The sequence below is a fragment of the Haliotis cracherodii genome, unplaced genomic scaffold, assembly GCF_022045235.1.
Source record: "Haliotis cracherodii isolate W230 unplaced genomic scaffold, xgHalCrac1.p SCAF_23, whole genome shotgun sequence".
NCBI lineage: Eukaryota > Metazoa > Mollusca > Gastropoda > Lepetellida > Haliotidae > Haliotis > Haliotis cracherodii.
In genome coordinates this window covers 8,407,902-8,432,506 of record NW_027266279.1, presented here as the reverse complement: position 1 = coordinate 8,432,506, position 24,605 = coordinate 8,407,902, and the positions used below count along the sequence as shown (strand labels likewise).

The following is a 24,605-nucleotide window of genomic DNA, read 5'->3' as shown; positions in this document are numbered from 1 at the left end:
CTGGGACCTATTCTAACCCAGAATCCCCACCTATGTGTCTGCTATGTGTAGTGGGGACCTATTCTAACACAGAATCCCTACCTATGTGTGTGTTATGTGTAATGGGGACCTATTCTAACCCAGAATCCCCACCTATGTGTCTGCTATGTGTAGTAGGGACATATTCTAACCCAGAATCCCCACCTATGTGTTTGGTATGTGTACTGGGGACATATTCTAACCCAGAATCCCCACCTATGTGTCTGCTATGTGTAGTGGGGACATATTCTAACCCAGAATCCCTACCTATTTTGTGGCACGTGTACCCTCATTGTTTTCCATCCGTATACCATACTTCGTAAACAAAACACAACACACATCACTAACATAATGATTTTGTTATTTATTTGCAAAGATGGTCCATTACAGAGACGCTGGCATAAAGCCCTGGCACCTCGCCTGGGGCGCCGCATATAAAAGTCACAATTTCAGCACTATGTGCCCTCATGATTTGGTCAGAGATTTTGCTAATATCATTAACTTCCAGTCGGGTATGCCTAGGGCACCTGTTTTCCTGACCTAATCGCAACACAGAACAATGCTGTGTGAAATATTACATGAAGAGTAAAACTGTTATTTGGGTTTAAAAAAACATGGACAAACAGCCTGCAGTATAAAGTACACTGGAATCATGTTTGATTGGTGTGGACCATGACAATCAGAGTACAGGTCATGCAGACATGGAGACATGTCACATGACATCATCTAGCCATTGAAAGTTCTCTCAAGTAATCTGGCAGCCTAGTTCAGGGCTCCCACTTTTGTTAGAGATGTGAAAGATATTCATAAGGAAAAATCCACGTTGTGAGAGCACTACACATACTTAAAGGGGCTCTCTGAGGTCACTGACACTGAACCCAAGATCTACTCTGTTCAAGAAAATTCTCAAGGCATTACTGAAACAGTACTTACTGGCTTGAAGGTCATTCACATTTGTACCTGTTCAAGGCGCAGAGATACAAAATCCCCTTAAATCATTTCTTGAGTCCTTTTGAATAACCTGCTGGGTCCCTTTAAATAATCTTCAGAGCCCCTTTAAATAACCTTCAGAACTCCCTTACATAAATATCTTTACTTCAGTGGGTTATGATTTTGTTTCTTCGACTTGACCAAAATGCAAGAATCTGATCATTTTCTGACTGATATCTGTCCCTCGTCCTCAAACAAGTCCTTCGTCCCCAACCAAGACCTTCTTGTGCACTGTGAATGTTTCATACCATTTCTTCAGGTGCATTTACTTGAGATATGACCTGAAACATTCTGACTCATGTGCAAGATCCCCAAAAGAAGTGACCTTAATATTTCTGGTATTTACAAGATCTTTAAACGTAGTCTTGATAAGATTCCTGCATTTCCAGTAACAAGTTCGATGACCACAGCAAGGAGAAGCATGTACAATACTTCAGCATGCTGTATATCACTGGCAGTGGCTTCAGTCATTTATGAACATCTTTTACAAGAAACAGAACCTGGTATATCTCCATGTAGCATTCCATTCTACAGAAACAGAGGCAGAAGCCTTCACTAACAGTCAACACTTCCTGCTCTAGAAACCACCAGTTTCAGCTCCATAATCAACAGTTCCACCTCCTATGGCACCAGGATTCCATTCCTTAATACAGGCTGTAACCTTTCACATGAATATTCTATTAATATAAACAGAACTTATGAACATTCTCACGTTTCTAAAAGTCTGGAGTTCCATGGATTTGTTCCAGAAATTACAGAACATGTTGAAAAGTAAACATTTCCCCGGGGCCCCAAAACAAATGGACTTATCAAGTAAAGATGGTCGACCAGTCAGCAACAAAAAATCTGCCTGGACTATCATTTTACATGGTATTATCAAGTTAACAAGGCTTCTCTGCAATTATAAGCTCTGTGACAAATTCATTGGAAACTGATACAGAATAAAACCTAGCTTATGTCTGTCACACATTTCAAGTTTCAAGTGAAACAGGCTTACTGAAAAATATGTCTTTATTTTGATTTACTTCTGAAACAACAGGGTCTTCTGTATCATCCAAACTCAGTACAGACGATAATTTCTGTTTATATCGTTAGAATATTTATGTGGGATCCAACACAGGTACATCTGTTGGTCCTACCACACAAGCTGAGTGAACACATCAGGAACCTGTCACCATGGAAATGGCTTCCATGGTAACATCTTCTGGTCCTGCCACACAAGCTAAGTGAACACATCAGGAACCTGTCACCATGGAAACGGCTTCCATGGTAACACCTTCCTTCACAGGACGATCAGTTAGAAAAGAAAAGTTGAAACTGCAATCCACTGATGAAGCAGCTGACAATAGCTGAATTCTATACCTATGTATGTAAATCTTAGATCATACAACTGTGCCCAGGTACACAAAGCAATCTTAGCGTTAAGTCCTGATGGTCAAGTCAATAGTTCTAAGATATCTTTGGGAACATGTCCCTGTGCTCAGGTCCACAAAGCAATCTTAGCGCTAGGTCCTGTTGGTCTAGTCAATTATGGGAGTCGTAGTTCTAAGATATCTTTGGGAACATGTCCGCACAAAGCTATCTTCACCTAAGTTTACTCTAATATGGACATTAGATGAAGCACTAAGGCTGCTTTGTGTATATGGGTTTGCACTGACTGACACATCACCAACCCATTAACTCAAATATCAAAGGCATTTAACAGCATAAAGTACAAACATGTGACTTGGTCAAACGACTTGCACAGCAACAAAACATAGATAAAATAAGAAAACACTGAGACATCCCCCTTCTCAGAATCAGCCTGTGTTCGGCCCCCTATCTACAATGAAATGACAGTTCAGACTTTAATGTTGAATGATGAAGAGTACCAGGGAGGATTCATGTACAAGTAAAATTGTTAAAACTTTAAATTCATCGCAGTCGGAGAACGAACAATAAACAACCAACACGTCACCAAGCCAACTACAGCTCTGTCAGCCATCATGATTAACAAAAACTATCACTGACTGACCGTTCCCCGGCGAGTCAAAGTGACAAAACTATCCTGACAACTCTAAGGATCAGCCATGTTTCTTCTGTACAACATCAAGGATTATTAAAATGACACTGAACAGAATATTGCCCTAACAATGTACATGTTTTACCATGAATCATACTCCCTTGGGTGTTGCAAAATGTATTGACACAAACTTTGTTGATAGGCAAACAGTATATCTGACTGAGATTAGTAAGTACTATTAAAGCAAAACTAGTGTTAACTAAATACTAAAAAAGAAAGGTAAAACAGTGGAAGAGACATGGGTCCTAAAATGGCAATGTTTGCTTGACAACAGCTGACACAAAGAACAGTGGTACTCTTAAAAAAAGTGGTTTCACTGCAGTCTAAAAGCAACTTTATACCTCTCAATTATCAAGAACAAATATTCTTCCACATTCAAACTTGAACTCAAATATTTCCCACCTCCACCATCTATTTGATGAAAGTTAAAAATGAACTTTGATCAAATATTATTCCTGGAAAAGGTAGTTGACTGGTAGTACTTATTGCCAATACATCTACACCGCGGTGACAACTAGTATTCTGATTACTTGCTTCACAGCTTCATCAACACCCACACAATTTTATCCTCAGACCAAGAATATGATAAATCAAAGAAAGCTTGGAAATAAAACATTACCTCTTTCATCACAACGCTGATAAAATAGTTATGGATGAAACACTGAAAGCTGTTGAAAAGGTTTGTTTTGACAGAACTTCCCAATCATCAAATGTCCACCGATGGGAGAATCCACCACGAAGGTTGTCACCTGACTTGAACGACATCTATTAAATATGTCCAAAGCTTTTCAAAACAATAGTTAACTAGTCCTGCTGGCATTGAGTGGACGAAAGAGACGAAATCTAAATCAATATTATCTTGCTTTGATCGGAAAAATAGTCTCTTGTTTCTCAATTCCCATGTAGCATATTCCTTGCTGGGTGACCTCTTTACCCGAAATTTAGTACACAGCAAGGGCAGATAACTCTTAAACATTTTGGAAAATTTGCAATCAAACAAAAGAAAGCCAACATCACCTCCATTCGCTCAAACCAAAAATAAGGAAAGAAGAAACAAAAGACTTTTTCTCGGTCAACATTATGCTAAGAATGCTTACTAATCATGTATTTTCAACAAATGTAAGTATAATATTTTTTAACATTTATGTTATTATGGCAACAAGAAAAAGTGCAGATTTCAGTTATCTCCCTTTCAATGTCTTCACAAACAGCTTCACTGCATGGCTAGTTTGCCTGTGTTATGCAGGAGGTACAGACCAAATCGGAGGTGAGTATTATGCAAAATTTATTTTTTTACATCCAATTATGTTTATGAAATTATTATCTGAACAGTTTTTGCCGAATCCACTGAGTATGATGTCACAGAATAAATCAAACATTTTCCTTGTTGAAAGAGGTAGATACTGCAGAAATATTGTCACCAAAACAGTAAACAAAGCAAACAAATAAGAAAGAAGTATGTACAAAAAACATGAATTTCATGAACACTGCCTCCAGTTTCCATTGTCTACAGTTACTTACATATTACAGAGACACACAGGGATGACAGCTGGGGAGTCGGGGGAGATGCTGACGAAGTCGGTTAGGCTCATCTGGTTTCCAAATCATCAGATTAACTGTCATCCCTGTTATGTCGCCATTCCTCAAAGACAAGATGGTATCTGGAATGTTTACCTCTCATTCTGTACACAAGTTTAAGTTTGTAAAATAGCACTTTATAGCACATTTCGATAAAAGCATCTGAAATGCACAAAATCCCCATTTGGTTCGGAGTCAATGAATCACAGCTTCTCCATGCCCCCGACACTGACAAGTCACTATCTACAAAGTATCTGCTGAAAGGTTTTCAAGAGAGCCGGCTGCAGCTCAGCATTGCCAAGACTAATATACTGATGGCCATAATTAAGGGAACACATCGCAATATTGTGGAATATTGATGTTTTCAAAGAAAAATACTCCAAAATAAGAAATACAAATAAAAACAAACAGTGTATGTTAGGATACGCTGTTGTAACGGAAAGAATTGTTAAGTTTTCCAACAAACCCCTTCAGCTAAAATTTAATTTTGAAAATATAACTTCCCAAAAAGCATGTTTTAAGAAAGATCACACAAATCAAATTACCATATTAAATTGTGTCAACACTGCACAATAGGTTTGTGGAGCAGCACAACACAAAACACCAAGGAAGTTATATTCATGAACTGTCGTGATCTTTCTTCAAGCCCTTAAGGATCCATCCAACATCAAACTTATACTGCTGCCTTAGTATTGGGTGTTCTCTCTATTGACCACCACTGGTAACCCCGCTCAGGGTGCATCTGTCGCTTCATGCCAGACCCCAGCCACCCATTGGTCCATCCCCCAGTTGTCTCCATCAGTACCAAAACAAATGCGATGCTTCCAATGTCTGTTAACATATTTCAGACGATCTATTTCCATTTTGTCCTCTTGTCTCTACTCATTAGCATCAGTGATCAACCAACCCAAGATAATCTCGCAAAGCAACCAACGAAACCAAACAAAAGGTTTGTTTTATATATATATATATACAGACATCCACGGAATGTAGAGATTTGGCTTAAAATTCCCCAATCTGAAACTGGATGTACATATTTTTTGTTTACTGATAAAACAAAATATATGAAATAAATTCATGTATGATCTTTTTTTTCTCTAAAAAATATTTTATTTCCAAACCTTTTGTTTCGTAGATGGTTGCCGAAATCGAAACTGCTCCGAGATGTCACCAAATGAGGACGATTATGGGCTGGTCAAGCACTGAATACTACGCTTATTATACTAATATTGTTACCCTACAATTATTGAAAGAGAGGCACCTCTCTGGGAGCCATGTCCAGTCAAGACTGACCGCTGTGTGAGAGATTACTGTCATGGGTGCGGGGTCCACCATATTATATTCAGGGGAGCCTGGCTTTTTTGTGAAAAAATTCATTTTGTCAGAATATACGAGGAAAAACCTCACACACATACATACATGCACACATTCCCACCTCCTCCCAAATCAGAATGGATAGGCTCAACCCTAAACTTTTATTGTTGTTTTTTTTCTTCAGAAAACAGCAAGGGTAACTTATCAGTTGTTTTAGTCACAGGCATGGATAAAGCGGACACATCAAGGCAAGATGACCACAGTTGGAGAGCTGTGTCATTTCTACCCTTGACCTTGACCTCTCCCAATCACTTGTTAATGGTATATCTACATGTAAACAAGAAACAAGTCTAAAACCAGTTTCAAGCAGTTCATTATTTTGTCCTGTTCCTGTCTTGTGATCAATGTCAGTTTAAATCATGTAACAAATCAATTTCATGGTAACTCCATATTTGGTCCTCTAAATAAACCTTTTGGTAAATAAAGTAAAATGACTATATTTGTTCATCAACTATCCAAAAGATGAGTACCTTATTTGGTCACACCTCCATCTTCTGCATATAATTAAATTCATATGTTTTCAATTGCATATTTTCGCAAAAGATCATCAGTTTCTGGGGAAGCATGATCACTATTACCCAGAACCAAGTTAAGGTGTTAACCGTCACCCAGTTTGATGTTTATGCACATTGTCTTCAAGCCATTCCACCTCCAACAAATGTTCACATTTTCTCCATGGTGTCTATGTACAGATTGATGATGAAAACCACATCTCTGATCCCTGTTAAAAGGATCGAGGTGTGAGTGAGTGAATAAGGGTTTATGCTGGTTTTAGCAGTAATCTTAATCAATGTAGTTGATGCCAAGTATTGTAAATCACATAATTAATGCGTCATGAAATTAATGCGAATGCCAAGCCCTGGCCTAAAATGCATCGTGCGAGTAGACCTACATTCAAAGGATTGTCATGTGAGTTAGTGCAAATCTTTGAACAGTGTTGTGTATTCCTCACAACTGCTGTTACTGAACTAGATATTTTCACCACGTGAGTGAGCAGTGTTTTCCTTTTAATTATTTGACAAGGTTACCAAGAACACAGATGCCATCAAACATAGTTGGTGACTGTCAGTACAGCTTGATCAGCTCCTGAAAACAAACTGACCACACTTGACACGTGCTTCATGTGAATTTAAGCACTAACTCTAGAACTCAGTTACGTTATTACTGGGAGTTTATCATATACATAATCATTCCGAAATGTGCACAAACGTGACATGACAATAAACGCCAATATGTTCAGATAATAACGCATCCGTTTATGCGAGCAAGGGACACTCAAAGTTTTCGCATTAATTTCATGCTCGCATTACTTTCATGATTCATAGAATGGGCTATGACTCACACCATCAGTAACATACCCCATTTCCCATCAAAACCAAAATGGCTTCCTAACCCATTTCCCATCAAAACCAAAATGGCTTCCTAAAACAGTACCTGTTCACAGAACACCAAGCCATTCGGCGCATCATGACAGCAATATTCCATTTGGGCTGTATGATGGTAGCAAGTCAACATTCTCTGCATAGCTAATGGCATGAGCATCAACAAAATCAATAATGTACCGTATTTGTTGTAAAAAGCACCCTGGGGGGCCTAGAAAAGTGACAGAGACTTATTAAAACCATACACAAGCTAAATTTGTTGTTGGCGATCAAGTGATCGAGTTGATGGAGATCAAGTAGAGAACCAACTTGGTTCTAAGGTTAATGAAACTCCAACTTTTCTCCAACATAGTTACAACATAATAATACTCTTGTCCACTGCAGAGTTATCGTGCAGTTTTACCTAGAAGTTGGTGGGGCTGCCTACAGGAGTCAGGTGCTCGATACAGCAAATACAGTATCTTGTTCAAAGTTTGCATATTATTTTTTAAAACATAAACAATCTTCATAATCATCCTAGATATTTTACAAAGTCAAAACTTGAACCTGAAAGGGAGGGTAGAAATCAATTCTGTTTCAACCATGTAAAACTGACGAAATCATAAACAAGCTCGTCTGGATGGATTGTAAACAACAGTTATTATTGTTGTTGTTATTATTATTGTTATTTCTTACTGAGTTATTTACATTGTAGAGTAACAATGGTAAAAATCACACTGAAACTGTACAAAGCAAAATCTGAAAATTGCTGTGTACACTCCCACATTATTCGCTGTGATAACCTGGCCATGTATTGGAGTGAGTATTATGACTGTCAAGTTAGTCTTGGACTTGTATGGTCCCTCCCCAAGCAGCAAGTGTAAAACAACAACACCATCATTTATTTAGCAGATATGGAGGAGCAGGACGCTGGTGATGATACAGAGTGTATGATACAGCCTGGAATTCATCGCCACTCACCATCATCTCAAATATCTCGCAAAGACACAAGTTGACAATGTACACGACTTCCAAACTTAGAAAACCATTTCAAAATATGATCCTCAATTTCCACAAAACAAAATGATAATATGTTGAAATATCATAACTTTTAGTAGAAAATTCCAAACCAATACTTGATAGCGTCTATATTTCCTCCAATCACAGAGGCCCTTCAGAACTAACTACACATGGTCACAGAACAGTGCATGATGGGAGGAATCAGACTGAGAACGAGGCTGTGAACAGTGCATGATGGGAGAAATCAAAACAAGGCTGTGGGTGGGAGATGCTGAACTGAAGACGAGGCTATGATGACGTTGGAGATGAGAGTGAGGCTTGGGTGGTCAGCTGATGCTCCAGGTTGGTAATTTCTTTGTCCGTCTCGTGACATTCCTGATCTAGACTTGAGTATTCTTCATCACATATTTTCTGTTCCTCGGTAGATGAAACTCGCTGCCGTTTGTCTCGAACAGCAATTCTAAAAAATAGAAATCCAGAATGTTAGCACAATATGGCCGTGTAATTCCTGCAGCAACCTGACATAAAAGTCTCCTAAACAATCATCTAGAAATTGTCTATTTGTTTCTAAACAATCAACTGAAAATTGTCTTTTTGTGAAACAACTGTTGGTGTACCATGTCCACATCAAATCATCTATGAAACACTGGGTTGAAATACAGACTTGAAAAATGTTCACTGAAATGTCATTAACTCAACTAATATCAACAAAATCTCTGCTTGTCTTGCTAAATTGGCCATGCAGGTCTCACTGTTACGAGATTTGACTAAATTCGCAAATACTGCAGGCTCACTCAGCAATGTCATTAAAATCAGATCATAGTTCTCACTATCGCTAAACAAAGATCAGAGGACATCCCAATACGGGTCACGTCAGAACAACCTTTCATCCGACAAATCAAAGCGTCTACAAGGTCATGAAAGTGACAGTCAAAATGTGTTTCTGATCACGCAACCTCGAAAATGTTAACACGGGGTATTCAGAACGACAGTAACGGTACTTACAACTGATTCCGTCAAAATTATCGTCTATCTCTCGTTTCAGGGGGGTAAACATTTGAACGGAGGAGGCATTGCACAGTACATGGGAAGCACTGCCACACAATCACAACCACATATTAGACATTCCAGAATGTTCGTTTGTTCAGTTTTCAAAATTTTAATCGAGAACTGTGTCAACATATTTTTCAAGCGTAGTCTGAAATGGAAGTCGGCAGGGTGAAACGAGTGCAGTAGAGCTTGACAAAGCTGCTTTCCTATTGGCTGATGTCGACTTCCTGTTAGTCATTCAGTGGTCTGTCAAAGTTCGCAAAAGGTCGTTCTGATGTGACCCGAAATGGGATATCCTCAGATCTTTGTTTAGTGCCAGTGAGAGCTCAGATCTGATTTTAATGAGCTTGGCTCACTCAGCAATATTCCAGCTATGTGATCCCCATCTGTAACCCCAATCCATGGGGTAGGAAGACATGCTATCAACCAAATGACAACCCGACCAATGAATCATCTCTAAAGTCCAGCATAGGTTGGTTGGCATCCATTTAGATAGATATATTGGATAAATCTGCAGTTATTATATAAACTCTACACCAGCTAATCATGCTATTTGGGGAAATGTTGTAAAAATGATCATCACAAAACAAAAACATTCCTGAATGTATGCAAGCTAAATTCCTGACCACAAACCATTTCAACTGTTTGTCAAATCATTCTTTCTGGTGAACAAAACGCACAACCCTTGCGTGAAAAATCCTTGCAAACAAGTGGTTAACTTCATGACATCAAAAAACAAACACAGTATTAATTGGCAGAAAAAACACATTCTTAATGTGAAAAGAGGAAAACATGAATGCAACAACCCAACAGATTAGAAAATATTCAAAATCAAACAAATCCTAAAGTGCACTAAAATATCCAAATTCAAATTTCTTATTGAACTTGAATCTTATTGAGAGTTTGAGTACACATCGGACAAGGGTTACACCATAACATGATGCTACGATTTAGTCATGCAGTTACATGTACCTGCTGAATACCTGATTTCTCTTTCCTAATGAATATATTGCCAACTTCAGTAACATTTTGTTTGCTTGGATACTGCAACTACTAGGACGACAGGCATGGAAGACTTGGTGGCAATAAGAGTCTCATGGGAAGACATAAACAAAGAACAGGTTGTGCATGCCGAGAGATTTACATGTCAACATGGTGTCAGCCATGATCACACAACAGAATACAAGCCTACATTCTTATCTTCGTAACACAGTAAGTTTCAATCTAAAGTCCTGTAGGAAGAGAAGCTTCAACCAGAAAGGCAATGGGAATGATGACATTCTCCTTTGATTCACACAAATAAAATTTGTGAAGGAAGGAGTTGCCCCCCTTTACTCAAAGGAGATGGGAGTTGCCTCCCTTCACTCGAAGTGGATTAAGCGCCTTCCCAGCACATGACACCCTCGCATGACAAACCTACGATCCTCAGTTTCAAGCAAGCCTAAGGGACACAAATACAGCACTTTTTGATGTTGTGGCTACATATTTCCCTCCCCTCATCCTGTACCAATAATGAAATGTATTTTTGTAAAAGGAGAAGATCTAGAGGCGCATGCTAATATCCTTAAAAGTTGTGTAAAAGATCCCGAAAAGATTATTCTTAAAATTACCTGCACCTATTTACAATCAGTACATAACTAAGACTTTTACAGACATGAAATCTAAAGGCAGGCAGAGAGACTATATATAAATATAGGCCATCACTATAGAAGGAACTGAATTCAACCGGTTTCTTGGTTTGTCAGCACCATACCCGTGCTCGTAGTTTCCCGGAAGTGGTAAACATCCAAGACCTGCATCACTTCGGGCTTTCCTCCCACATTAAGCTGACACGCCGTGATATAACTGGAATACTGCTAAAAGTGGCGATAAACCCAACTCACTAAAGGACTGAATTGACCTGACCTTGACCTACAGACACAAGCACTTCCTGTATGCTCTATGTATATACATGTATGTGGCAACAATGCATGCTAGCAGGATGGGGACATCATGAGAACACTCGATGCAGATTAGTGTAACGAGAACACACCTAGTCGTGAGGAACTTGCCTGCACGACAGCAGCTGTACGTGACCTTCACCTTCACCAAAGGTGAGGTCATCTTCCCACAAGTCTCTGAAATGCCAAACCTTGATGCTGCTCAAACGGTAGGTAGTAAGGCATTCTGGGTAGACACACTTGTCCCTCATGATCCATAACATCAGTTCATGTAATCGTTAATTGTTTGCAGGTGAAATATTCACTTTTACATTCAATCATCAATCAGACCCTTCAAGATTTATACTGTCCCCAAAATGAAAATATGTAAAAAAACACAAGGGAAACAGAACAGGAATTAAACAGAAATTGAAAAAAAATATTTAAAAGTTGTCAGATGACACACAAAGTAACTCCCTCTGCAAATTGAAATCTGGAAGTTCAAGCCCTGAGATCTTTTTGCACTAGTTTCTCACTGCCAAACGGTAACTGTTACAGAATTATATTGAAATAAAACGGAAAAGCAGGACAATAGTAGCAATTTGCTTGCATAAATTCAGTCTTCTCCACGTCAGTGGTTGAGTGGTCCACCGCAGATGGCGTAACGACATGTTTGGTCAGACACTGGTACTTCTTGAAAGGTCAACTAAGACAACTGTGCCATGTATGATGCTGTGGCTGGATGTGTGTTATCACGAGAATTATTTACTGCTCGCTTCATTTACATCCTAAATAATGGGCAGACAAAATGTTGTTTGAATGAAAGGTTTTCCAATTGGCCTGAACCTTTTTCCTCCCTAATGTTGTATCTGCCACTGACCAGGTTAAATAGCATTCCGTAATTTTTCTTTTACCTTTTGCGCTTGATCTGCACTAGTTTCTCCCTCAGTCGTCCAATCCTGTGTTGAATATCCTTGTCAAAATCCACTGCCGATGAGCTAGACTTGGTGTCTGAGACTAAAAGAATAAAAAGATCAAATTAATTATGAATTCATCTATCATTCAGGAAAATCAAACAATTCATTAAATATTTCTTTAAATAAAATAATGAGAGATTTTTGGTTTTGTAGACCAGATGTGAATTGGGCTGTTTTAAATTAATTTGGTTTTGTATTGTTACTTTGTAATTTCAATGAGTTATTGAATACATTCTTAAATAACAATACATTGACAAATACAAAACACACATATAAAATAATATTTTAATTTTTTTTAACTTGTAAGAAACATTTAAAGGATGAACAATGTCATCTCTTGAATATTTAATCATATCAAACAACAGCATTATTATTAATAATGGTAATGAATATCTTAACACATTCTCTTTGAAAATGTTCATGATTATCAAATAAAAACATGATTTAACTCATCGTGATTGACCATGATTTGATGTACACAAAAAAATATTCCACACAGTGGCTCTGACCATCAGAAAAGGGGGGTAACTCTGTTCATGCACACTACAGAGTGATGTCCCCTTGAAATGCACACCAGTGGGAAACAAAGGACGGAGAGCCAACTTGTGCAGTGGATATAGCAAGGTCACCTCTTATATCAATCTTGGTAAATTTAACAATCATAACAATATGTATATGTAAGTTCAAATTCTTTCCTTAAGTTTACAAAAATTAGGAAGTTAATACCTAATGTATGGAGATGAAAATTTGTTTCGCAAAATATAATGGCTTAAAACATAAATTTACACTTCTTTCACATAAATTACATATAGATATATCAATTATCAACAAAATTGGAGTTTGTGATAAACAAAATTACATGGGATTTGTTTTTACATGGGAATTGTTTGTCTCATGAAACCCCAGTGAGTACAAAATTACCAAGCTCCTCACAGCGATAGTACGTTCCCGGAGCTCTCTATACTATCGCTGCCACCAGTCAAAACTCCCCACTGTGAATAGGTGGCCACAACCATGCTTGGAGTTGAACTCGCAACCGAATGACCGTTATGTTTACAAACAAGTGACGACTGTCGTGACGCCGAATACACTTATCGCTGCTAAATTACTCTCTTCGTTTGTCAATTTGAATTTCTGTTTCATTAAAACTATCGTGTTATTGATATAGTAAGAATGTAAGGGAGAAGTTGGTTGATTTTCCGTTAGTCTGCAATCTCGAACCAATCCGATTATCAAAACAACAAAGTGAATTCATCTGGAAAACATGGTCAGTCGTAAACCTTTTCAAATTGAAATATGATGGCATTCCCAGAGACATAAACAAAAGTATAAACGTTACTACATATGGGGTTGGAGGGCAAATTTCAAGATTCTTGAAATGGCCGCGCCCACACTGGTGGCAGCGATGTTACCGAGAGTGTAACGAAGGTGTCACGCGCTGGGAAGGAGCTTGCAAAATTACAATGGAAGGGAGACAACTCTTACTATTCTACACAGAGCATTCTTAATGAGTTATTGAAATTACAAGTACACAGAGTATTGTCAAATGATTTAAGTGTGAAAATGTCAAAGATTATGAAAGAAATATGTATATTTAGGTGCATTCATAGATGTAGATGAAAGTTTGATGAAATGAATGAATGTTTCATATTGTTTCAGAGCATCATCAAAAGTAGTTGTAATACTGCCAGTATTTATTCATTTCTGTATTTCAGATCAGCCCCAAAAGTAAATAAAGTCACTTCATGGCAAGGAATTTGATAGGCATAGTGAATCATATACAGACACTAGGTATTTGTGTTTCACCTTCTGTAATGTCATAGCAAGAAGCTGCCTCAAAACCTGTTTACAGGAGTAAAGAAATCAAAAGGAACTGGCAAAGTTTTCAGAAATAATCGAAAATAACAATACCTTCTGTTCTGATTAATCAGTACAAGGTGAATTTATAAAAGATCATCAGTGCAGTATTTCAAGTGCCATCTTCGTCTCAGAACAATAGTGTGAACAGAACAGAAATAAGTACATATCTATCACAAAATACAAAAAAAAACATTGCAACATTTGGAAAGTAAGGCCAAGAATGTGAGTCTATAGTCCTTCAAAAAGTCAGTCACATCTTTTATGTAGTACTTTGTCTGCATCGCCCCCCGATACAGAAACACTAGACAAACATCTACTCTCTAAAAGGAACAAATTGTACAAAAAAAAAAGTTTTTAAATTATCGGCATTAAAACATAATAAAAAGGAGACCAGAGACTCTCTTCATTTTCAGATACTGCAGTAATCAAGACTTTCCAAACATTATAGACTTGCATGGGCTCTATTTGATATATTTGTATACAAATTTGTACTACAGAAAGCAAAACGTAATACTGACCCAGTTCCAAATAGTTTTGATATTTGCTCTACTAGGAGAAATACAGATGAGAATGGATGCACAAGATCATGAAATGGTTTTAATCACTCAGATGTACCTCATGAACATATTGTGGTCTTGTTATATACGACTCACAGCTGAAATAAAATTTCTCCAAACACACATGTCCAAATTTGTGATTGTCACAACAGGTTGGTTCATCAACAGGGACTCCACACATCACCAATTAGTACATTCCCCTTTACCTGTCTTCATGTCCACTGTGAGGAGCTATACTACTTCCATACGACTAGCTATATGAACTGGCCACCTGAAACAGCCTCCATCACCAGGATACTATCAACACTTGGACTCAATATAGTTACAGCATCACAACACATCAAAAGCTGGAACCAGCAAGGTTTGTGGATCTTGGAGTAGAAGCGTGCTAAGAATCTATCAACTCAACAAAGACACCTACAAAGCAGATCGAAGATGAACAAGACTGGGTTGTCTGGGCACATTGGCATTCTAGCAATCAGCTCCTATGAAGTAGACATTGCTACAGTATCGACTACATAAAGCAAAATAAAATACTACATATGGGAGAAAATAATACATTCCAAACAACTACTGCAAAATAAAATGGCATCGTTTTTCAGAATCTTTAAAGAAATGCTTCATGAAATATTTATGATGTGATGTAGAAGTAACATGAACCTGTCACAAGATGAGATTTGTTGACTGGACCAAATATCAAAATTTCAGAGAAGATATCCAAAATTTCTATACATGTGTAACTTTTCCTTGTCATTTAATAGCCGGGCTATTGCAACAATAATGTTGACTCACTTCCAGTTCTAGGCTGAATTCAAATGCAATTATTTCAATTTCTTAGACATACACACGCAATTTTTCATTTCCAGGATTTCACACAATTTATTTATGCAAATAATTGTTCAAACCTAATTGAAAGACATTTTGATTATTTTTTTCAAATAGACAAATAGAATGCATGAATTGATGGCCTCCCCAGTCTTGAGCCTCTTGTCTACAAATGTTTCAGCAGTGGACGAGGAACAGAGGCTCATAGGACCAAGTGCAGGTTATGAAAATGCAGAGGAAAAGCCAAAAACTGTTACTTTTATTGTGAAAGAGAACTTCCAATCTGGCAAGTGATAGACTGCACATCCTTTCAAAGTCGGCAAAACGGGAGTCCGACCCTGCCACTGGCATGACAGGAGCTGGACGAGGCGCCACTGTCTCCCTGACAGTTGTCATGGCGACCTCTTTGAGTTGAGAAGACACACAGTCACCACCCTGTGGTTCGAGTGGACTGCCAATCGTCCGCCGGCGTTGCTGGTCGCGGTTAACCTGTGCTTGTGTACGATGCGGCATGCTACGTCGATACTTTGGGAAAGTAGCATGACCAACGTCTAAAGAGAAATTTTTGAAAACGGACTCCAACCCCCAAGCATGTAAAAGACTATCAACCTCAGGGATTTCACTAAACTTACTTTCTGGACTTGTCAATTGTACATCCTCATTCTTGCCATGGAAACTGGAAGAAGTGTCGTTTCCATGACAATCTACAGCAGTTTCTTCCAAATTGTTCTCAGATTGTTCAGTTTCAGCCTCATTATGATTGTCTTCTGGTTTTTCAGCAATGGCGTCTGCATCATCCGAATCAGACACAGGAGTAGCATTGTACTCCAACCTGTCTGATAAACTGATCATGGAAGCTGTGTTGGATTTGACAGTCTCTGCATCACTACTTGAGTTCAACATGTCGCATTTTGATATTTCAGTGGAATCAGTCACATTCACTTCCCTACTTGCACACTCCAATTCCTGTTTCAATGAAGGCTGAGACTCGGAATGTGAAGACGCCTCCTCGGGTATTGTATTTACAAAGCACTGTAGAGAATTATTATTATCTTTTACTTCAATGGCATCATATTCATCACTGTCCTTGACATTGTTATTCTCGGAGTCGAGACAAAACCGTATATGCAACCCCGACCCAACCTCACTTTTCTTCTTGCTGGCTGGACTCTGTGCTGGAAGCAACTCACTTGATTCTTCTTGCGTAGGACTACTCAAGCTCTGAGCTTCCTCCTCGCTCCGGATAACACATCCACTGTCACTCTCACTGTCCGAGTTTGAACCCTTGACACTATAAAACCCACTATCTGTTGTATGTTTTCTCTCGTCATATTCCTCGGGACTCTCCGCTGACAGTTCCGACACAGAGTTCTTCCCCTTCTTTTGGACCTCGGTGTAAACGTCACCATTCTCCACAACGGTGTCAGTTTCCAGGAGGGGAGAAGAAGGAGAAGCATCGATACAGTTCTCCTCCTCGTTCTCTTCCTCCGGGATGTCTTCCTGACTCACAACCATCATCTTGCTGGAACCTGGGGACTTGTCACCGCCATGTTCCTGCAAATAAAACATTTCAACTCTTGAGTGAGTGAGTGAGTGAGTGTGGTTTTATGCCACTTTTAGCAATATTCCAGCAATATCACGATGGGGGACACCAGAAATGGGCTTCACACACTGTACCCACGCCGGGAATCGAACCCAGGTCTTCAGCATGACGAGCGAACGCTTTAACCACTAGGCTACCCTACTGCCCTTCAACTCTTGATTTCAAATACATGTAATGACTTTGATGAATTAACTTTAACAAAGTTATGTGTCAAGATCTTACAATAAATGACCAGGAATGTATAAACTGGAAAGAGAAATATTAAATTCAGACAGTCGTCTGAGTGCCAACAATGCCACTGAAGGATATGATTTCAAAAAAGTTCCTTTAGGCTTACTAATTCAAATTATCATTGACCATTTTTTTCTACATTTTAAGCACTGTCAAGAAATTATATTTTCAACTCAAACGATGTTTTTGCACCAGATTCAAACTTTTTGTGCACACCATGCCATTCATTGGGAGTAAGATTTCGAACATAGTCGCGGTCACCATGGCATTGAGCCCAACTCTCCACCTGGGCTGCACAGGATGTGACAAAATATGGTCATGTAGTCATTAGAATCAAGTTTACTTTCCAAGATTGGAAACCTACTAAAACAAACTCTCCCCACGACCTAGTCATGAGAAACAAGAATGTATTTCTCAACAGGGTTCACTTCCACAAAATGACCGTAACACTACGACAGTCGTAAGCCCACATCAAAGCATGGGAGTTACGATCACGTTAGCGTTACGACTGCTTTGTGGAAGGAGCCCTGGACTTTTGAAAATGACTGAACTAAAGTCACATGACAAAAAGAATCCATTTCCTGTTCAAAAGGTAAGGGAGGCAACTCTTACCCAGCTTTTTATCACAGAGTAGCCTAACAAGTCGGAGAAGGAGTTGTTGGAATGGATATCGTCGTTGAAGTACTCGTCGAGGCCTTCGGGGATGTGGTCCGTTGCAGTCTCCGCCATGAGGACGTGCACCCAGGGGCCCATCTCATCCTTGTTCAGGGGCTGAGGACAGGAGCATGTGTTGAGGGATATTTGAACAAATGAACACAAGGCCAAACTTGCTTCATTGTTTTTTTTGTGAAAAATCGGGAAAACAAATAAAACAGTAACCTAAACAATAATATGAATATTTGTTACCATGTAAGTATTGTAAAACAAAATTGTCATTTTACCTATTGTAACCTTTTCTTTGAAGATTAACCTATCATATGAACAATCTGTTTGCAGTGATCACATAAGCTTTAATTTGAGGAATATAAAGTGTCAGCTTTTCATTTTCAAATATTTTTTTGGCTTTGTTTTAACTTTGGCGGCATAAAACATTGAGAAATAAGGTAAGTTGATTTTGTCAGATGAAAAACTTGCAGGACCACCCCTCCCTAAACTTAAGGAATTAAGATTTATATCCAACATCAAACTTTTGAAATGGTCCCTAACTGTGGCTAACTGGGTCCAAACTGCAGCTTGCTGCTGCTTCTGTCTTACAGCGTTCACTTGGTGAAGGCAGACATGACATCATCCAAAGTAAATGTCCTTATGAACTAGTCGAGAGTGCCTGTATTTCCAACCCAAAATGTCCACATGAACTAGTCAAGACTGCCTTTATTAGAAACCCAAAATGTCCACATGAACTAGTCAAGACTGCCTTTATTAGAAACCCAAAATGTCCACATGAACTAGTCAAGACTGCCTTGGGATATGTGGAAATCAATGTCTGGTTCATCACATGACACATCAAGATTGTTTTGAAATTTAGTTCATCCACTAAAAACCTGAAAATCGTAAGAGGGAAAACACAAAAGCTGGTGAGTGAGTGAGTGAGTTGGGGACATTTGTGTCACTATTTCAGCAGTATCAAGGCAGCAAGTTAAACTTGGGATGAAAGCTAGCCTTTAGGGAATGCAGGCCAGTGAAACATGAACATAGATATGGTGCTGACAAACCAAAGAGGACAATCAGAGAAAATCGGGCATTCAAACCACAATCACTGGATCCTGGTGCATATAAGGGGCACAACTCCTTCACAGCAAACTGAGGTGCTCTTAAATGAAACCCACCATGGTATAAGTCTGACAACGAAAGGTTCATGATGGGAAGAATCTGAGATTTGAACCAAAAAAAGCAAACCAACTCCCTCAATCACTCTTCAACTATTGCTGTCTGTACGAGGTGACCTTCGGGAATGGGGTGGTCCAGCTTGGGGACTTGGTTGATAGCATGGATTGTAGTTCATAATATCAAACACTGGTTTGGCTGTTCTGACTTCAATGCATACAGGCTGCCTGTCACATAGAAGCAATATTACTGGATGCGGCATTAAACAACCAACCACTCCCTATGTCCTACCTCCACAGTGATCTTCTCCTTGCCGTCCTCAAGCAGCATCAGTGCGTACTCACTGCTTGTCTCCGTCACGGCGCGCCGAAACACACAGTTCTTCAATAACAGATTCAGCTCAAACTGCTTGGACTTTTCATTACGGTAGCACTCGAACATGTTCTCCCGCACCAGACACCAGCGCTTACCCCAGCGTCGCCGGTTGAAGGAGCTAAAGATGTTCAGATAACCTGAAAAAGAATTATTGCAGTTGGTCTTGTCTGTTATATTGGAGTGGAGCCTCCATTATCTGTCACATTGTCAAGAGAGGAGCCTCCATTATCTGTCACATTGTCAAGAGAGGAGCCTCCATTATCTGTCTCAATGTCAGGAGAGGAGCCTCCATTATCTGTCACATTGTCAAGAGTGGACCCTCCATTATCTGTCTCAATGTCAGGAGTGGAGTCTCCATTATCTGTCTCAATGTCAGGAGTGGAGCCTCCATTCTCTGTCACATTGTCAGGAGTGGAGCCTCCATTATCTGTCTCAATGTCAGGAGTGGAGCCTCCATTCTCTGTCACATTGTCAGGAGTGGAGCCTCCATTATCTGTCTCATTGTCAGGAGTGGAGCCTCCATTATCTGTCACATTGTCAAGAGTGGAGCCTCCATTATCTGTCTCATTGTCAGGAGTGGAGCCTCCATTATCTGTCACATTGTCAGGAGTGGAGCCTCCATTATCTGTCTCATTGTCAAGAGTGGAGCCTCCATTATCTGTCTCATTGTCAGGAGTGGAGCCTCCATTATCTGTCACATTGTCAAGAGTGGAGCCTCCATTATCTGTCTCATTGTCAGGAGTGGAGCCTCCATTATCTGTCTCATTGTCAGGAGTGGAGGCTCCTTTATCTGTCTCAATGTCAGGAGCGGAGCCTCCATTATCTGTCTCATTGTCAGGAGTGGAGCCTCCATTATATGTCTCATTGTCAGGAGTGGACCCTCCATTATCTGTCACATTGTCAGGAGTGGACCCTCCATTATCTGTCTCAATGTCAGAAGTGGAGCCTCCATTATCTGTCACATTGTCAGGAGTGGAGCCTCCATTATCTATCTCAATGTCAGGAGTGGAGCCTCCATTATCTGTCTCATTGTCAGGAGTGGAGCCTCCATTATCTGTCACATTGTCAGGAGCGGAGCCTCCATTATCTGTCACATTGTCAGGAGTGGAGCCGCCATTATCTGTCACATTGTCAGGAGTGGAGCCTCCATTATATGTCTCATTGTCAGGAGCGGAGCCTCCATTATCTGTCTCATTGTCAGGAGTGGAGCCTCCATTATCTGTCTCATTGTCAGGAGTGGAGCCGCCATTATCTGTCTCAATGTCAGGAGTGGAGCCTCCATTATCTGTCTCATTGTCAGGAGTGGAGCCTCCATTATCTGTCACATTGTCAGGAGCGGAGCCTCCATTATCTGTCACATTGTCAGGAGTGGAGCCGCCATTATCTGTCACATTGTCAGGAGTGGAGCCTCCATTATCTGTCTCAATGTCAGGAGCGGAGCCTCCATTATCTGTCACATTGTCAAGAGTGGAGCCGCCATTATCTGTCTCAATGTCAGGAGTGGAGCCTCCATTATCTGTCACATTGTCATTAGTAGTTTAGTTTTATTTCAAATGCCTTATATTATTACTCGTTAAGTTCTGAAATACCACATTATCAGAAGACATAAAATCAATATTTCTAAACCTGGAGCAAGTGTACAGGCTGCTTAGCCAAACAGCATCAGATTTCTAACCTACAGTTAGGAATATTTTACAACTCACAGTTTTCACAGTTTGGATGACACATAATTTGACAGTTTGTAGGACAAATTGTTTGACTTCTTTGAATGACACAAATCATTTGAGTTTGTATGACAAATTGTTTGACAGTTTGTATGACCCAAATTGTTTGACAGTTTGTATGTCCCAAATTGTTTGACAGTTTGTATGATAATTTGTTTGACATGTAAGAAACATTTTCATTCCCTATGAGCCCGATGAATCAAACATTTGGGTGAAAGACATTTTGGTAAGGAAACAAGAAACACAAAAATGTTAGAGAAAAATTCAAAGTTAGAATTCAACAAAAACATAAAAATTGTCAAAACATAAAAAGGTTTAATGTTTAATGTTAATGTTATGCTTAATATTAATGTTTGTTGTGTATAATGTTAATGTTTGTGTTATGTATAATGTTAATGTATGTGTTATGAATAATGATAATGTATGTGTTATGTATAATGTGAATGTTTATGTTATGAATAATGTTTGTTATGTATATTGTAAATGTTTGTGTTATGTATAATGTTAGTGTATGTGTTATGTATAATGTTAATGTATGTGTTATGTATAATGTTAATGTATGTGTTATGTATTATGATAATGTATGTGTTATGTATAATGTTAATGTATGTGTTATGTATTATGTTAATGTATGTGTTATGTATAATGTGAATGTTTATGTTATGTATAATGTTTGTGTTATGTATATTGTGAATGTTTGTGTTATGTATAATGTTAATGTTTGTGTTATGCATAATGTTAATGTCTGTATTATGCATAGGCTATGACCGATGTTATTGTGTGTTACTGAATAGATCAACATGCCCAACTGTCACATCTCTAAATACAGGCTGTGAGCCAGAACATATCCCAGACTGGCAAACTATTCTATATAAGATCACAACAACTCGTTATAGCATCACAGCTATCATTACGACCAGACAGCGCAAGAATGTGAGAATCTGTTGCCGAAAAAAACTCTTAAATAAGTATTGTGTGAGTGATAGACACTCAGTGTACGGCAGCAATAGTGATACCACAGTGGCACCATTTTTTTAAAAGTGCTTTTCACAATTATAAAAGAATTTCCTGTTTGTCATTCACCCCCGTTCTCTTGCCAACATAGTATACTCCTCACAACATTCTCATATAAATAAATGATTTATTTACTGATGAAATTTTGGGCTCGGACTGTATTGTGTTAAGATGTCATGCGGTTAATAGTCCCCACTAACCTTGGTGTTTGGTGCTGCAGGGAACATCTATGGCCACCACAGGTGAACCAGGGTCGTCAAAAACAGGTGTACAAGAATCAGAGAGTGATGAAAGGTTAGCTGGTGCGCTCTCCGAGGATAACGAACGCTCCTCCGCAATACCAGAAGTTGAAAGGTCGTTGTCAAGGGGAACACTCAAACCTGCCAATTTCCTCTTCCCACTCTTCTTCCCCAAACTTTCGAAAAATTGTGTTGCCCTGTAGGCAAAGGATCCCATTCTCATCACCTTGTTACCTGGAAACAAGAGAGAGAGAGTCTTACGTGCCTTGTACCATCTCCAAATATCCAATCACAAGAGCCGTTACATCTTGTAAAAGGACAAGCGTCTCTCACAACTGGGTTGACGTCGTCCTACAAAGTGTTGCTGAATTGTCCAACCCGGAGTCTGACAATCAGATGACAGTGAACTAGAGTTATAACTCACTCAAAGGGACCACTAATTTTAGTTAAAGGCTATATTTACTATATCTGGAACATGTCAACAAATGTGTAAAGATTTTCATTGTATCAAGTTAACCTGATTCTTCTACTGACTTAAGATGGGTCCTGGCATATGGTTTGTTGGAAGGGTACTTGAATCTAGAGACCCCTAAATTTTTAACTTTTAACATGAGGGTTATGATAAGGACCCTATCATGCTTAAACAGTTCAATGCATTAAAATCAAAACACTGAATAACCTTCAACAGTCATTTTATGTTCCTTCTTTCAATCTAGTATAAGAGTTATCTCCCTTTCACTGCCAGCTGTCAATTCTTTCTGTGGAGATAAGTTAGTCTGTCTTACAGACCCTGATGCATTTATATCAACTACAGCCCATGCAAGTCTATAATGTTTGGCAAGTCTAGATTACTGCAGTATCTGAAAATGAAGAGAATCACTGGGCTCCCTTTTTATTAGATTTTTATTTTCTGTATGATATGTTCATTTCAGAGACTATATGTTAATCTAGAGATAAGTAAGATGAACTTGCAAAAATTTTATTATAAAAACCCAGGGCTCAATTTTGAATGTAGATGAGTACCCCCTTTACGAAGCTAGGGTGGGTATTAGTCCAGGGTATATGATACCAGAATGGAGACAGTATTCACTGGCTGATCGAGGATGCAAGCAGTGTCGACAACTGAGAGATGAAAGGGTTACCTCGCAACTTGGCCTTCCCGTCCTCCGCCCCGAAGCCGTCGCTGGACATGGACAGATTGGAATTGGAGGCATTCAGGTCCGGCTGAAACAACCAGCAATATTTACAATCACGCTGCACTTTCAAATTCACATCCACATTCAGATTTCCCAGCATTTGCTGGCACGTTTAGCCACACCAGGGATGCCAGTTGTTAGTTTTACATCTTCCCGTGTGACTTCGTACTTGAATGTTGTGGAATTAGGTGGCAGAGCAGCTCGAAAAGCCTACTGACTACAAAACACAAACTAATATACCAAAATGACAAGTGCATGAACATAAACATATTTAATCCTTTAACAGTAAGTGTCTTTACTTAAAACTTTAATCCAGTGACCAAGACTACAAGCACGGATGTGCCCGCTGTCTAAGACTCCGCAGAGTTTCGACCCTTGGGCATGCCAGAGACCTATGATTGTAAGTTCGAATCCCGAATCGTCACATTTATGTTACTAGGTTTGTCAGCACCATTCCTGAACCTGTGGGTTTCACCGAAGTGGTAAATATGTAAAACCTGCATCACTTCGGCCTTTCCTCCCACATTTAGCTTACACACCATGATATAACTGGAATACTGTTAAAAGCGGCATAAACCCAACTCACTCACTCACTCTTGAAACATTGTTTGTTAACCAGTCTGTATGGAAAAAGACTGGTAGGGCTAACAATGTGTTCCATCATAAACTGTATTTTTACATCGAGTGCTGCATTAACAAAGCTCCAATACTTGAGAACATACTTATTCAAACCGTATCTATAGTTGACTTATAAATCATAAATCAAGAAATTATTAAAGTTCCTACTTAAAAAAATATATCACAAGAT

At 39.1% G+C, this 24,605-nt stretch overlaps 1 protein-coding gene across 7 annotated transcripts in view; it reads right to left on the bottom strand.

The window, feature by feature from the left end:
- Positions 1-7,283: 7,283 nt before the first annotated feature.
- LOC139471808 (actin filament-associated protein 1-like 1) overlaps positions 7,284-24,605 on the bottom strand; it is a 127,648-nt gene continuing 110,326 nt past the window's right edge. For 5 of the 7 annotated variants that reach the window (XM_071254301.1, XM_071254298.1, XM_071254304.1 and 2 more), the window contains 8 exons: positions 23,744-23,825; positions 22,563-22,835; positions 19,541-19,761; positions 18,038-18,196; positions 16,224-17,145; positions 12,287-12,389; positions 11,505-11,570; positions 7,284-8,863 (listed from right to left, as the gene is read on the bottom strand). In XM_071254301.1, coding sequence (XP_071110402.1) covers positions 8,692-8,863; positions 11,505-11,570; positions 12,287-12,389; positions 16,224-17,145; positions 18,038-18,196; positions 19,541-19,761; positions 22,563-22,835; positions 23,744-23,825 — 1,998 coding nt within the window. In that variant the 3' untranslated portion in view covers positions 7,284-8,691. Of the gene's footprint in view, positions 8,864-11,485; positions 11,571-12,286; positions 12,390-16,223; positions 17,146-18,037; positions 18,197-19,540; positions 19,762-22,562; positions 22,836-23,743; positions 23,826-24,605 lie in introns of all 7 variants that reach the window. The other 2 variants (XM_071254303.1, XM_071254302.1) reach the window with 2 other exon arrangements.